Raw genomic sequence first — 12940 nt, 5'->3', positions numbered from 1 at the left:
AATTGCGTTTTATACATGCCCGATTCCCCTTGTGTACAGTATGGCACGTGACGTGGGAGAGTCCGCCTGATATCGCCAGGCTTCTCTCGGGCATCGCCACACTGACACGTTGTCATACTCGACATTGAAATTCCACACAAACCCTGCAGCAAAGTTTCATTCTAACTCTGCAACAATCTCACATTAATAACAATCAATCAAAAGAAGCAGGAATAAGATGAATCATGTTTTTTTTTACAAAACTAATATCAGTAGGTTGAGCCAGTTTGATTTCACATCAGCTTGAATTTTAGATCAGCTTTTGAAAGGCTTTTGAGAGTTAATCTTTTTTCTACTTGGGAGTTTTTTTTATGTGTGTGTGTGTGTGTGTGTTTGTGTGATACACGATTCCCTAACCAATCATATCGAGAGAGCCACGTCTATAAATCTGAGTTGGTCTATACATTTGCAGAGAGAAGAAGAACAGAGCCGCTGCGATCTCCAAGCCCCGTCGTTGCCTGACACTCAAGATGAAGACTTTGGCCATCCTGCTTTTTGCCTCTCTGGCTGTTGCCTGTCTGTCTTCAGGTAAGAAATCCAATCAAATATTGCCTTGCTGTTCAATTATATAGCTGAGGAAAGTCTTATGATTGATAGTATTGAAACATTTTTGTTTAAAAACAAAATCTGCACTGATTAAAGGCCAAGCATATCACTATCATTATCCTTTCTGGGTTTTTTTTTAATGTTTTTTTTATTTCTTGCTCCCTACTTGGTTTCTTATTTATTTTTCACTTGCCTGACTTTTGTTCTCATCTTATATTTTGCAGACTCCATGGATTCCAACGGTGACGACCGAGATGATGACCGTCATGACCGCGATGACCACCGCCGCAGCTACAACGACCGCTACGACGACCGCCGCTACGACGACCGCCGCAACAACGGCCGTTACAACAACGACCGCCACGACAACGGCGACCGCTCCAACGGCGACCGCTCCAACGGCGACCGCTACGACGACCGCTACAACGGCGACCGCTCCAATGGCGACCGCTCCAACGACAACGGGGACCGCTACAACAACAATGGCGACCGCTACAACAATCAGCGCCATCCGGGTAAGGTCAAGAGTTCACATTTTAGCACCTCAGCTACTTAATGACTATATTTGTGTCTACGAATCTAACATTGTGCTCACGGTGTTTTCTCGGCAAATGACAACAGATAACATTTTGTTTTATGACCCCGTCAAATGAAAATAATGACACTGTTCTCCTTTAATTAATGTATGCTACTATGATTTGGTTTGTTTGATCGGTCGGGTCGGATGTCTTGGTCATTTTTTTTACCAAGTAGACAAAAGTAAAGTTATGTTTCAATGTGCTTGGTGTGCCGCAGTGTTTGTGGATAGGTCACAGGCCGCTGCAGTGGTGCCGCCCAGGAGAGCAACTGTCGAGCTGTCCTTGACCCAGCTGGAGAGGTACAGTACTTGCGAGCCATTGACCAACATGGGTGGTGGAGAAAAGTCACAAATAATCACCTCGGGTAGCTTTTATGAATGTCTTTGTTCGATGGTATGTGGACTAGAATATCTCTTTCATATCTTCAATCAGTTTGAGAGAAGTCTGCGAGTCCAACGTGGCTTGCGACCACATGATGGATACCGATGGAGTCGTCGCTGCTTACAACGCCTACTACGGACCCGTTCCTTTTTAGATGCCAAATCACATCAGTTGACTCCTTGTCATGGCAGAAATAGTTTGATGTAGCATTTTGTTATCACCTGCCTCTTTCAAGTTAACCCCCTTTTCTATCTAAATAACACGAGAAAACAATTCCAAAAGTGTTTTGACCAAAAAAATGTGAGAAGCAGTGCTGGAGGAGTAGCACCGATATATGAATTTATTTTTCAATTCTGTACAGAGCGGCCCATTTGTCTCTGATTCGATCACCTCTTTCAATCTGTAGTGTGATGAATAAGTAAAAATAATCAAAATCATTGTGTCTGTTGCCATTATTCCTCATGTGATAAAGTTTACATATCACAGAAATATATGTATGTTGATGCCAATGTAACTTCACATTATTTACATTATTTTTTTAATCAAATATTAACCCCCTCCCATTCCACACCCCCAAAAAATGGACGACGTGCTTTAATTTACTGGCTTACAGCACAGTTTAAAGTGATTTACATTCATTGATATAGCCTAACCTTCAGTTGGACTATGTAGTTTGATATTCCTGTGTAAAGTCTTACCGTAACACTTACCGTATACAGTATCATGCTATATAGTCACCCTTCAATCTCAGACTGGGCGGGATCACACCCTGGACTGGTCAGCAGACAATCGCAAGGCCCATATAGACAAACAGTGATTCACACTCACATTCACTCCGGTGAGCAGTTTAGAGTCTTTGATGAACCTTCCATACATGGTTTTGGCATGGAGGTGCAAACTCCCCACATGAGGGCCTAACCACAAGGACACAGTGTTGTCCCATTGTATATAACTGTATTGCTTGTTGTATATAATTTTGATTTCATTTGCTTATGTCAACAATGAGATATTTCTATTTCGACATGTATGGCTTAGTTTACCAAACCCAACTATCTCATAGTCTACAGAAATCTTCCAATTGCTGGAGTGAGAAGGCTTATAGAAAGCTCAGTTTTCTGACAACCTGAAGACAGCAAAATCCTAATCCAGTCTATAGACAAAGCAATCCAGCAAATTATTTTTTTAAAGTGGGCTGGTGGTGTCGGAACACCTTTGACCATTAGCCTACGCCAGTTTATCACCAACGTGTGCTTGCTTTTTGTTTATTAGTGTCATTGGATATACTGTATGTCAGCAGGTTTTCTGCAAACCAAAAATGGTTCGTGACAATAAAAAATAATATTGTAGTTGTATGTATGTATTTATACAAACAGTACAAAACGGTGATATGTCGCCCTCTGCTGAGTACATTTTCCATGTCCTCAATCCATGGAGGATTTTGTGGGGGTAAAAATTGTTCTTTTATTCGTTGAAAGAAATGCACATTTTTGGTACAGGCTGTCTGCCAGTGCTAAAATAATAAAACAATTTGGAAAGAAATATGATATACACTCTATTTGCTTGAGTGGGACACGTCATGGTGAAAGAATAATCGTTTCGACATAATCAAGATCATAGCGACAATATAGCTTAATTTACGCCCCAAAAAAGAGTTGGCGTTTATTTTATTTTATTTTTAGTGTATTAATGACGCCATGTTTTCATTTTCTCAGACCTGGGTCACAACGCTTTGGTTGCCACCGCTGTCTTGACGTCATATGTCCGACTTCCGGCCTGGCTCGCGGTTGAGCGTGCTAACATGGCGAGCTAAAATGGTTGTGTTCCATTCAGTCACGAGGGCTCTAAGTTTCTGTTATATGGCTTGAGCAATATATCGCGTTTGAACCTTGATACCTGAAGTCTTCCGTGTAGGGTATTACTGCTTCTACTTGTTTTCTTCTTTATAAGGTAAATTCTGGGCATTCTCTGTTGTTGAAGCTAACGCGGCCCTAGCTAGATGTACAGGCTTAGCTCTTAGCTCTTAGGCTAATTCCTAGCATCTTTTGAGTGCGCTGGCTTGTTTTTAAATTAAAACAGCCTGCATATGCTTTGTTTCGGATTAATTTTAGTGCATTGTGCTTTACAGATAGTGCTAAAATGTTCATTCGTTGGTTGATCGCGAAGTTTGTGAAACAATGTACTTCAATGTATACAATTTGAATGCACTGTCGATTACTATATCTATTAATTTGTTAATGTACCTCCATGGGATTTGTAATCTACTGCTTTTCGAAATAAATGTGGTTGAAGTGCATATAGATGGAAGCTAGTTGTTTCATATGTCCCTCATGACGGATTTCAATGCCCTCCCAAGGTAAAAGGAGCAAAGCATCACAATGGGGCGACGTTCGACTTCCTCCACCAAAAGTGGGAAATTCATGAACCCCACGGATCAGGCCAGTAAGTACTCGCCAGCAGAATCTATTGGTATAAATAAACCAGCTGTTTGTTGTGACTAAGTTAGCATAATAATGCACACGTTCCACCCACCTCCCCTTTTCCCCCCACAAACAGGAAAAGAAGCCAGGAAAAGGGAGTTAAAAAAGGTAATATCATATTTATTGTATTTTTAAGTCATTTGGAACGCAATTCTCTTACCATTTACCTGTCTTGTTATTCATTTTATTTGTAGAATAAAAAGCAGAGAATGATGGTGAGAGCAGCAGTGCTTAAGATGAAGGACCCCAGACAGATCATCAGAGACATGGAGAAATTGGATGAGATGGGTGAGAGACTGAATTTGAACTATTAATATTGCTTAGTTCTTGTCTGGTGTGATTCTTTGTGGTCCGTGCACATTCACTGTGGTCTAATTGCAAAACTCATTTGAAACTGAAGGTGTTATTTAATCTCTGCAATAGAGTTCAACCCAGTCCAGCAGCCCTTGCTGAATGAGAAGGTGCTGAGGGACAAGCGGAAGAAGCTACGGGAGACATTTGAACGCATTGTTCGTCTGTATGAGCGGGAGAATCCTGAAACCTACAAGGATCTGCGGAAATTGGAACTAGAATATGAGAGTAAACGGGGACAGCTGGCACTCTATTTTGATTCAGTCAAGGTTTGTTTTGTTTTGTTTTTAACCTTTGAATGACATGATGCTTTTCCTCTACTATGTCAAACATGCAGTGAGCAGCATGTTTTGTTTGCAAGTTGTCATACTTCATAGGAGTGACATTAAAAGTGCCAATTGAAGGCCATGTTTTTGTTTACAGCAACACCGTTAATATTTTATTTCCTTTCAGAATGCAGAATCTGTGGAGGTTGACAGCATTCCTTTACCAGATATGCCACACGCACCATCCAATATCCACATTCAAGACATCCCTCTACCAGGGGCTCAGCCTCCTTCAATCCTGAAGAAGGGCTCCTTTTTTGGGTAGGCTCTAATCTTTAATCTTTGATTTGGTAATTTTGGACATGACCACTGAATTTTTCCAGAAACCAGCATTTTCTTGATTGATTAAGAATTAAATACTTGCTTATGGACATTGGCACCCTGAATCAAATGATCAAGATTGTTTAAATGCCACCATTCATTGATGTGTGTCCCATAGTAAAGCAACTTTACCGCCTGGCTTAATGTTGCCAACATTGCCCCCCGTGCCACGTTTACCCCCTGGGAAGAAACCCCCCGGGCCTCCACCTGGGCCCCCACCACCACAAGTTCTGGCACTGTATGGTATTCCTTCACGGCGACCTTACGGCACTGAATTTGGTAAGACATGACTCATCACTTTGTCTTCATAAATGTTTTTTTAAAAAAACATTTTGGATGATGGATGTTTAGTTTGTTTTACTAACTAGAATGTTCTTTTTATTTTTCTGCCCAAATAGAACCCTCAATTCCTGGCTTAGAGAAGGAGTCAGCAGACTTGGGAAGAAATCAGGACAGCGGCAGTGGGAGCGACAGGGATGATTTGGACGATGATGACAGTGACTCTGAGGAAGACAGTGACGATGAGAGGGATGAAGATGGCGACTCGAGAAAGGGAGACAGACATGAGAAGAGAGCTGAGGATAAAGGTGTTGAGAGTTTCCTTTTTTTTTGTTGATTGTAACTGCTTGATTAGATATACAGTAATCCCTCGTTTTTCACAGCTAATGGGGACGGGAAAAACATTGTGATGGTAGCACTATGATATTCATCTTATCACCTTATTAGTTGAAATAGGTTTACGGTTTCTTTATTATTCTTTTTTTTTTAATCAGCCAATGGTCTTTTTCTTGTGAGAAAAACAACTCTTGCCAAGCTGCAGTATTTTGGGAAAACCCGCGACTCACTGAGGCTGTGAAGCACCAAGTGGCGAGGGATTACTATATGCCATTAAATGTAAAGTCTACCAATCGCTGTTGTCAGTTCTGCTCGAGTTATCAAAACGAAATTCACTTTGCCAGAAGTAATTAAGTCTTGTGGGATATTTTTTCATTCTTTTTCTGGGTGATTTGCAACGGTTTGTAGTAAGTTTGTGCCCTGATACTAAAATGTTATGTTGACTTTCTACTGAAAATTAGGTCGCAGTGTACGCTTTGCAGACATGCCTTCCGATGTATCCCATGATGGAACGAAAAAGAAGAAAAAGTCTGGGAAGAAGACCAAGGCCATCACGCCTTTGCAGGCGATGATGTTAAGGATGGCAGGTTTGTATATTGAACGCGTGCGGATGTTCTTTCCTCAGCCTTAGTTAGCTCTGTCAATAATGTGACCTGGAGATATTCTCTCCCTTCAGGTCAGTCTATTCCCGAAGAGGACGAAGAAGAAGTTGAGGAAGAGTACAGCGATGATTCGGATAGTTCTGACGACGCTGAAGACAAGGAGTCAGCAGGGGACCCGTCCCAACTGATTGCCAGTCAGCATCTCCCCCCTCCAAGTGGGCCGGTGGGACAGCCCCCACCGTTGCAGGGTCCACCGATGACTGGGCCTCCACCGATGGGTCCTCCACCGGCTCCACCGATGAGGCCTCCCGGGCCACCCTCTGGTCCACCACCTGGCCCTCCACCAGGTCAGATTAGGACCCCGTTACTTTTCGCCTCTGCTGGTCTGTCCCGGACCCACTGCAGTCAACAGAGCAAACACGAACCAATGTCCCGTCATCACTCTTAATTCGTTGAGCAAACCAAATCTTGAGTTAATGCATCTTTAACCAGGTTTCAACAGCTGTGCCTAAGCACAAACATTATCCAGAACTTTAAAAAAAAAATACACTGCAACTCTTTGCTATTTCGCTTTGCTTGGAATCTTGTCCTAGCTCATTCGCAATCATAATTTTTATTGACATGCATCTTGTTTTCAGGTGCTCCTCCATTCTTAAGGCCGTTGGGTATTCCTGGCATGAGGGGTCCGATACCTCGACTTCTACCCCCTGGACCGCCACCGGGTCGTCCACCTGGCCCTCCACCTGGTCCCCCCCCTGGTCTTCCTCCAGGCCCCCCACCACGCGGACCACCTCCACGGTTACCGCCCCCAGCACCACCTGGTAAGCTTTTGGGTGCACACTAAAGTCAGGTGAACTGCCGGCATTCCTTTGTGGAAGGAATTTAAAGAATGTCAACGTGTTTCGACGCGGTATTCTCGACATTTAGTTGCGAAATGTGACCATTTAGCTGCAGTCTACTTCTGAATGGCGTGATTGTCATTGCAGTTCAAACACTCTGTTAGTAAGTTATGGTCTGCTCTGTGACCCCGCTGGATTCTTTTCATGACCAAATACGTATTCCTAGTTGGAAATAATTGAGGTCTTTGACTTAGGATGTAAACGTCCCAAATTAATATAGAATGCGGTTAATTCAACAAAATCGAAGGGATGGCCAAGAGGTCAGTCATGCGCTTCTGAAGAGCTCATCAGTACATGCATATTTTGTGCTTTTGCTTCCAGGTATTCCACCTCCTCCCCCGAGAGCGGGAGGGCCCCCCCGTCCCTTGGCGCCACCTCTTGCCCTCTTTCCACCACCTCTCAGCGCCAACGTGCTTAGTGCACCTCCCAGCCTCGTCCAGCGACAAAAGGGCCCAGGATCCGGCCAGGATGGTTCACAAGGCAGCATGCCTCCTCCGTCTATGTCCATGCGCTCCAGTGTCATGCAAATGCCCCCTCCCCCGGGAACTGCCGCAGCCTCTGCTGTCAGCCACCTCCATGCAGCCACCATTGAGAAACGGGCCAACCTCACCTCTGTCGCAGGCGGCCTGGCAGCCGGGGCAGGCTCCGGAGCCACCATCTCTGCCAAACCGCAAATTATCAATCCAAAAGCTGAGGTCACACGGTTTGTGCCCACCGCACTTCGAGTGCGAAGGGACAAAAGTGGTGGAGCGCCGGGGCCAGCGATTGGTCCGTTGGACAAGGGTGCTATGGGTGGGAGGAGGGGAGATGACGGTATGGGAAGTGGCCAAGGTCACAGACATCACGCTTCCGCTGCTTCCGTGGGCGTGTCACACTCAGCTCAGATGGGGGCTGTGGCTCAGCCTAGTATGAAGACCAAGGACCAGGTGTATGAAGCCTTTATGAGAGAGATGGAGGGACTCCTCTGATACGCACCAAGGTCCAACTGAAGCAATATTGTTCCTTGGTGCAGTAGGAGAGGTCATGTTTTTCAAGGCTATCCTGTATATGTTTCTCTTAGAACCCAAGACTGCTTCATTCTCAGAAATGATCTTAACTGTTTTTTTCATTTAATTTGGAAAATTACTATGGTGAAACCAAATTAATACATCAAACAAAATGAACACTTGTATGAATACTTGGAAACAATTAGATGTAATTGATTAGTAGCTTTTCCTCCACCACCAAAAAATATACTTCAGTTTTTTGCCTGAAGCCATTCGGAGTTTGTCTCCTTTTTGTTGTTTTGCTATTGTTCTGTATTTTACTATCTGGAATAACACGTTTGTTTGTTTTGTTTTGGTCTTATAGAGCTCCAACATCTTGGGCATGGCTTTTTTTAAATGACACTGGCAAACAAAGATGGCCCAAACTGTTTGATCTGTGTCAAAATAAACACTTCACTTCAAGAACTCATGTGTGTATAAACTCACATTTCCAATGTCACTACATTACATTTTGGGCTGCCCTATACATTTCATATATCTAACGAGTACACAGGACAGCAATGAAAGGGAAACTTGTAAGACTATTACAACACAAGATTCAAGTGGCGCACAGTATTTGCGTAACAACCCCAATTCCCATGATTCCTTGCTCTTTCGTCATGGACGTATTTCCGCATCTGCGCACTGAGGCGCACGAAGGCACGTTGATTGTTGGGGCAAAAAACATGGCGGACGTTTGTGAGGCAACCTCGAAGCTAAACACAGATGTCGAAGAACGTGAAGGGTCGAGTGGTGAAGATGAAAACACGAACGACAACTGTGGCGAAAATGAGGAGGCGGTAAAGACCTTCCAAGACTTGGTAGGTTTACCTCAAGCGAATTAAGAGACGGAACACACTGTTTTAGATGGCAGGTATCATAGCCGTGCAAATGATAGCTAGAAAGTAAACCAATATCTAAATGGTCTTTTGAAATGCTATTCCAAAGTGTGTGCCTTATAAAGTTCAACAGCTATTTCCAAATGTACATCTAACTGTCTACACATTTCATTAACTTTCCGTCGATAGGGCGTCACCGATGTACTGTGCGTGGCTTGTGATCTCCTGGGATGGAAGAGTCCAACAAAGATTCAGATCGAAGCTATTCCAGTGGCACTGCAAGGTAAGACATCTCAAATAGTCGTAATCGATTTTTTTTCCTCAAACAACTGGGCCATCTCAACTGTATTTATAGACCACTTCATGTATTTATGTTTATCAACGAGTCATTATAGTTAACAATGCCCTGAAAGACGTGGGTATTGTTTTGATATCTGCATATATATTTTTAATTGTCCTTTTCTTGGTGTGAAGGCAGGGATGTCATTGGCTTGGCTGAGACTGGTTCAGGAAAGACGGGCGCTTTTGCTCTGCCCATCCTCCAGTCACTGCTGGCCTCACCCCAGAGGCTTCATACCCTCGTCCTCACTCCCACCCGAGAATTGGCCTTTCAGATCTCTGAGCAGTTTGAGGCCCTCGGTTCAAGCATTGGCGTCAAGTGCGGTGGGTGTCCTGTAAAAGGAGCAAGGCGCACAACAGCATAGACAATGAATCTGTCTTAAAACCATGTTCTCGTTACAGCTGTCGTAGTTGGAGGCATTGACATGATGTCTCAGTCTTTGGTTTTGGCCAAGAAACCCCACATTGTCATTGGTAAGAACTTTGATTCTTTCAATTTCTGTCCATGTTTTATATCAAAATGAAAAGAATGAAGCCATCTCGCATAGAACATGAGAGACTTACTTCATTTGCTTTTGTGGGTGATAAAAAAAATGGGGCGGGCTCTGGGCCCCTAGACTTTTAGTTTGATATTTGTGCTGTGGAATTATTATTTTTTTACATTTGCGTCAACGACGAATACACCTACGTTTTTGCAGCCACGCCTGGTCGACTGATGGATCACTTGGAAAACACAAAGGGCTTCAACTTGCGAGCGTTGAAGTTCCTTGTCATGGATGAAGCGGACCGAATCCTCAACATGGACTTTGAGACGGAGGCGGGTCATTAAACTTCTACCCTCAGCAGAATTTGCTGTTGCTCAACAGCTCCGCAAATACAGCTTTCGTTCAAATATTTCCATTTAAGTATTTCATCTAGAGGCCCGCGATGACGTGACGATGACATTCTTTCCACCAGGTGGATAAAATCTTGAAAGTGATCCCCAGGGATCGGCGCACCTTCCTTTTCTCTGCAACCATGACCAAGAAGGTATTCACACGTCTGTGGTCATTTGAAATGTTCTTTAAAGCCCTTTGTAAAAGCTTCCGCTGTTGTGAAAGCGCTACAGACATAAACATTTCTCGTATTGTTGGCTAGTGTTACGCCGTAACTCACATTGACCATCCTTTTGATTGCCTCCAGGTCCAGAAACTACAGAGGGCCGCATTGAAAGACCCGGTCAAGTGTGCCGTTTCTACCAAATACTCGACAGTCGATAAACTGCAGCAGTATTACATCTTCATACCAGCCAAGTACAAGGTGGCGCTCTTAATTTGTATAACGTGCTGGTTTTCTGGAAATTAAAGAGGACTTGTTTAGTTTTTTCCAACTGACATAGCGGTCGGTGCTTTGTGTTGGTGTGTGGCAGGACTGTTACCTGGTGTCCATCCTGAACGAGCTGGCAGGCAACTCCTTCATTATTTTCTGCAGCACCTGCAACTGTGCGCAGCGGGTGGCGCTGTTGTTGCGGAACCTTGGCATCACTGCCATCCCTCTTCACGGTCAGATGAGTCAGGTAGACTGTCGGAGCGGCTTTTCCAAACCGTAAAAAAAAAATTAGCTTTCACTTCTAAACAGTCCATTCAGCATTTCATCCACGACTTCGATTGTGTTGTGCACAAACCAATGCAAAACACGGTCGTGCGTTCTGATGATGTTTGTGTTCTCTTCTCGGTTCAATGGCACCATCTGTCCATGTGCAGTATTTTTTAAGACCTGGTTCTTTTCAGGATAAACGTCTGGGGTCGCTAAATAAGTTCAAAGCCAAGTCGCGCTCAGTGCTGCTGGCAACCGATGTGGCGTCCCGAGGGCTCGACATTCCGCATGTCGATTGTGTCATCAACTACGACATCCCCACGCACTCCAAGGTAATGTGGCGCCGTCGGTCTCGAGTTCGTGTCATGAGTTTCGGCAGATGTTTGCTGATTCTCGCATGTGTCGGTCGACCCACGCAGGACTACATCCACAGAGTCGGGAGGACAGCCAGAGCAGGACGATCGGGAAAGTCAATCACGTTTGTCACCCAGTAAGCACTTCCTGTTAGCCTCACCGGCAGCCCCTCTTCAAGCGGAATCATTTTCCACTTTCAACTTCCTCCTGCTGCAAATTGCCAACGTGTCTCTAACCTGGAATGCGCTCCAGTGAACGGACCCTTTTTGTGCCTTCAGATATGATGTGGAGCTTTTCCAGAGAATTGAAAGCCTGATAGGAAAGAAACTTCCCGCCTTCCCCACACATGAGGAGGAGGTGATGATGTTGGCGGAGAGGGTCAGCGAGGCCCAGCGTTTTGCCAGGCTGGTGAGTCGGCGTTGTTGCGGCATCTCAAAATAAACAAGTCTCCCTTTTCAATAGTCTGACTGATGCGTTGCCCCTGTCGCGAAGTTAAGATAAGATAAGATATCTTTTATTCGTCCCACACTGGGGAAATTTACAAAGAAGGTTAAAGAAGGTTCAGATTACAAACGCCTCTGGTGTGATGCAGTGCAGTTGAGCAAAGCAAACGGCACATAGCCAACGCAACGTTGAATAAATTCCTCTCGGACCCTTTTTTTTTTTTTTTCTCCAGATCTGTGTGAATAAAATAATTTAGAATGTGACACTTTGATTGTGTTCCTTCAGGAAATGAAGGAACAAGGTGAGAAAAGGAAAAGACACAGAGACCGAACTGGAGATGAAGATGACACGGAGCAAGCGAGCGGCGTGAGGAAGAAGGTGAAAGGAGGCTCGGGAGCAGGACGAGGCGGCGGGAAGAGGGGGGGCGGACCTGCCCGAAGAGGCAGACGCTGAGGCACTCTGACTTAGCGAGAGACTGGACATAACCACATCATGAAACATCGTTTTTCATGCCAGAACTGAATTATGACGACACCAGGTTTTCGTGGGGGTCTATATGACTTTCATTACATAGAAAAAGTCTTTCTGTCGTTGCATTTTTTTCCATTTCTAGTAAAATTCATCCCGTTGAAGCTTTGATCAAGAAATGCCTTTCTTTTCAGACCCAAGAGCGAGCTGTTACTCTCAATCATCTTGATAGTGCAGCGCAGGGGATCCTCAGTTTACAACATTTCGACGTTACCAATGGACGCGGCACCAGAAGGCACGTTAAGTTAGCGCTGTTTAATTAAATGTCTGAGGAAAAAAATGATACAAATAAGACATAAAAACAAGAAAAGAGTCTTGAGACTAAACCACCCAGTTTTAGGATGAGTAAATGTGGGAGTAAATTGAAATGAGATTATTATTTCAGTATATACACTATTTGTGTCATTTCTGTTTGGTGGTGCACCATGAGAGTTTTCCTACGCAAAATATGTGCCCTAGCTCAAGACAGGTTGGGAAACACTGATGTATTGTAGCGTTCATAAAAGCTCCACTAGATTTCAATCAATCAATCAATCGCATCAAGATCTCAACTTCTGTCTTGACAAGTGTATTTGGACAAAGTAAGCGGGAGAATGTACAGCTCGCTGTTTTACGATCTGGGGAGTGAGAGTAAAAGGTATTCAGAATAGTACTCAAGCCAAGTATAGGGTACCTGAAAAAAAAGTACTGTAGCGAATTAT

General features: G+C 44.1%; 3 protein-coding genes across 4 annotated transcripts; all 3 read left to right on the top strand.

The window, feature by feature from the left end:
- Nucleotides 1–418: 418 nt before the first annotated feature.
- On the top strand, nucleotides 419–1981 carry bglap (bone gamma-carboxyglutamate (gla) protein). Of its 2 annotated transcripts, XM_052048256.1 has the most exons (5): nucleotides 419–567; nucleotides 810–995; nucleotides 1038–1100; nucleotides 1381–1462; nucleotides 1596–1981. In XM_052048256.1, the coding sequence occupies exons 1-5, from the start codon at nucleotides 510–512 to the stop codon at nucleotides 1696–1698; spliced, it is 492 nt and encodes a 163-aa protein (XP_051904216.1). In that variant the 5' UTR covers nucleotides 419–509; the 3' UTR covers nucleotides 1699–1981. The 2 variants fall into 2 exon arrangements, with proteins under 2 accessions (XP_051904216.1, XP_051904215.1); XM_052048255.1 differs by having other exon boundaries at nucleotides 810–1100.
- Nucleotides 1982–3297: 1316 nt separating this feature from the next.
- On the top strand, nucleotides 3298–8586 carry LOC127589155 (WW domain-binding protein 11). The gene is made up of 12 exons (XM_052048195.1): nucleotides 3298–3491; nucleotides 3898–3983; nucleotides 4098–4129; nucleotides 4216–4309; nucleotides 4445–4641; nucleotides 4826–4959; nucleotides 5138–5298; nucleotides 5418–5606; nucleotides 6096–6221; nucleotides 6311–6583; nucleotides 6875–7057; nucleotides 7457–8586. The coding sequence occupies exons 2-12, from the start codon at nucleotides 3920–3922 to the stop codon at nucleotides 8101–8103; spliced, it is 2100 nt and encodes a 699-aa protein (XP_051904155.1). The 5' UTR covers nucleotides 3298–3491; nucleotides 3898–3919; the 3' UTR covers nucleotides 8104–8586.
- Nucleotides 8587–8802: 216 nt separating this feature from the next.
- ddx47 (DEAD (Asp-Glu-Ala-Asp) box polypeptide 47) lies at nucleotides 8803–12348 on the top strand. Its single transcript, XM_052048196.1, has 12 exons — nucleotides 8803–8981; nucleotides 9189–9282; nucleotides 9474–9662; nucleotides 9741–9812; nucleotides 10037–10155; nucleotides 10296–10367; nucleotides 10521–10637; nucleotides 10747–10893; nucleotides 11108–11245; nucleotides 11333–11403; nucleotides 11546–11675; nucleotides 11997–12348. Exons 1-12 carry the CDS (start codon nucleotides 8847–8849, stop codon nucleotides 12162–12164), a joined length of 1452 nt encoding a protein of 483 aa, XP_051904156.1. The 5' UTR covers nucleotides 8803–8846; the 3' UTR covers nucleotides 12165–12348.
- Nucleotides 12349–12940: the final 592 nt, after the last annotated feature.

The sequence above is a fragment of the Hippocampus zosterae genome, chromosome 17, assembly GCF_025434085.1.
Source record: "Hippocampus zosterae strain Florida chromosome 17, ASM2543408v3, whole genome shotgun sequence".
NCBI classification, from domain to species: Eukaryota; Metazoa; Chordata; class Actinopteri; order Syngnathiformes; family Syngnathidae; genus Hippocampus; species Hippocampus zosterae.
Note: the sequence above shows the minus strand (reverse complement) of the source record. Positions and strands in the feature narration are given on the sequence as shown.

What these genes read in the sequence shown, in the direction of transcription:
- bglap (XM_052048255.1), top strand. Translation starts at nt 510, where the DNA reads ATGAAGACTTTGGCCATCCTGCTTTTTGCCTCTCTGGCTGTTGCCTGT. An exon ending in TGTTGCCTGTCTGTCTTCAG is followed by an intron (nt 568 to 809) that starts GTAAGAAATCCA and finishes TATATTTTGCAG; the next exon opens with ACTCCATGGATTCCAACGGT. An exon ending in CAACAATCAGCGCCATCCGG is followed by an intron (nt 1,101 to 1,380) that starts GTAAGGTCAAGA and finishes GGTGTGCCGCAG; the next exon opens with TGTTTGTGGATAGGTCACAG.
- LOC127589155 (XM_052048195.1), top strand. Translation starts at nt 3,920, where the DNA reads ATGGGGCGACGTTCGACTTCCTCCACCAAAAGTGGGAAATTCATGAAC. An exon ending in GGAGAAATTGGATGAGATGG is followed by an intron (nt 4,310 to 4,444) that starts GTGAGAGACTGA and finishes TCTCTGCAATAG; the next exon opens with AGTTCAACCCAGTCCAGCAG. An exon ending in GATGATGTTAAGGATGGCAG is followed by an intron (nt 6,222 to 6,310) that starts GTTTGTATATTG and finishes CTCTCCCTTCAG; the next exon opens with GTCAGTCTATTCCCGAAGAG.
- ddx47 (XM_052048196.1), top strand. Translation starts at nt 8,847, where the DNA reads ATGGCGGACGTTTGTGAGGCAACCTCGAAGCTAAACACAGATGTCGAA. An exon ending in TAAAGACCTTCCAAGACTTG is followed by an intron (nt 8,982 to 9,188) that starts GTAGGTTTACCT and finishes TTCCGTCGATAG; the next exon opens with GGCGTCACCGATGTACTGTG. An exon ending in TTCACGGTCAGATGAGTCAG is followed by an intron (nt 10,894 to 11,107) that starts GTAGACTGTCGG and finishes GGTTCTTTTCAG; the next exon opens with GATAAACGTCTGGGGTCGCT.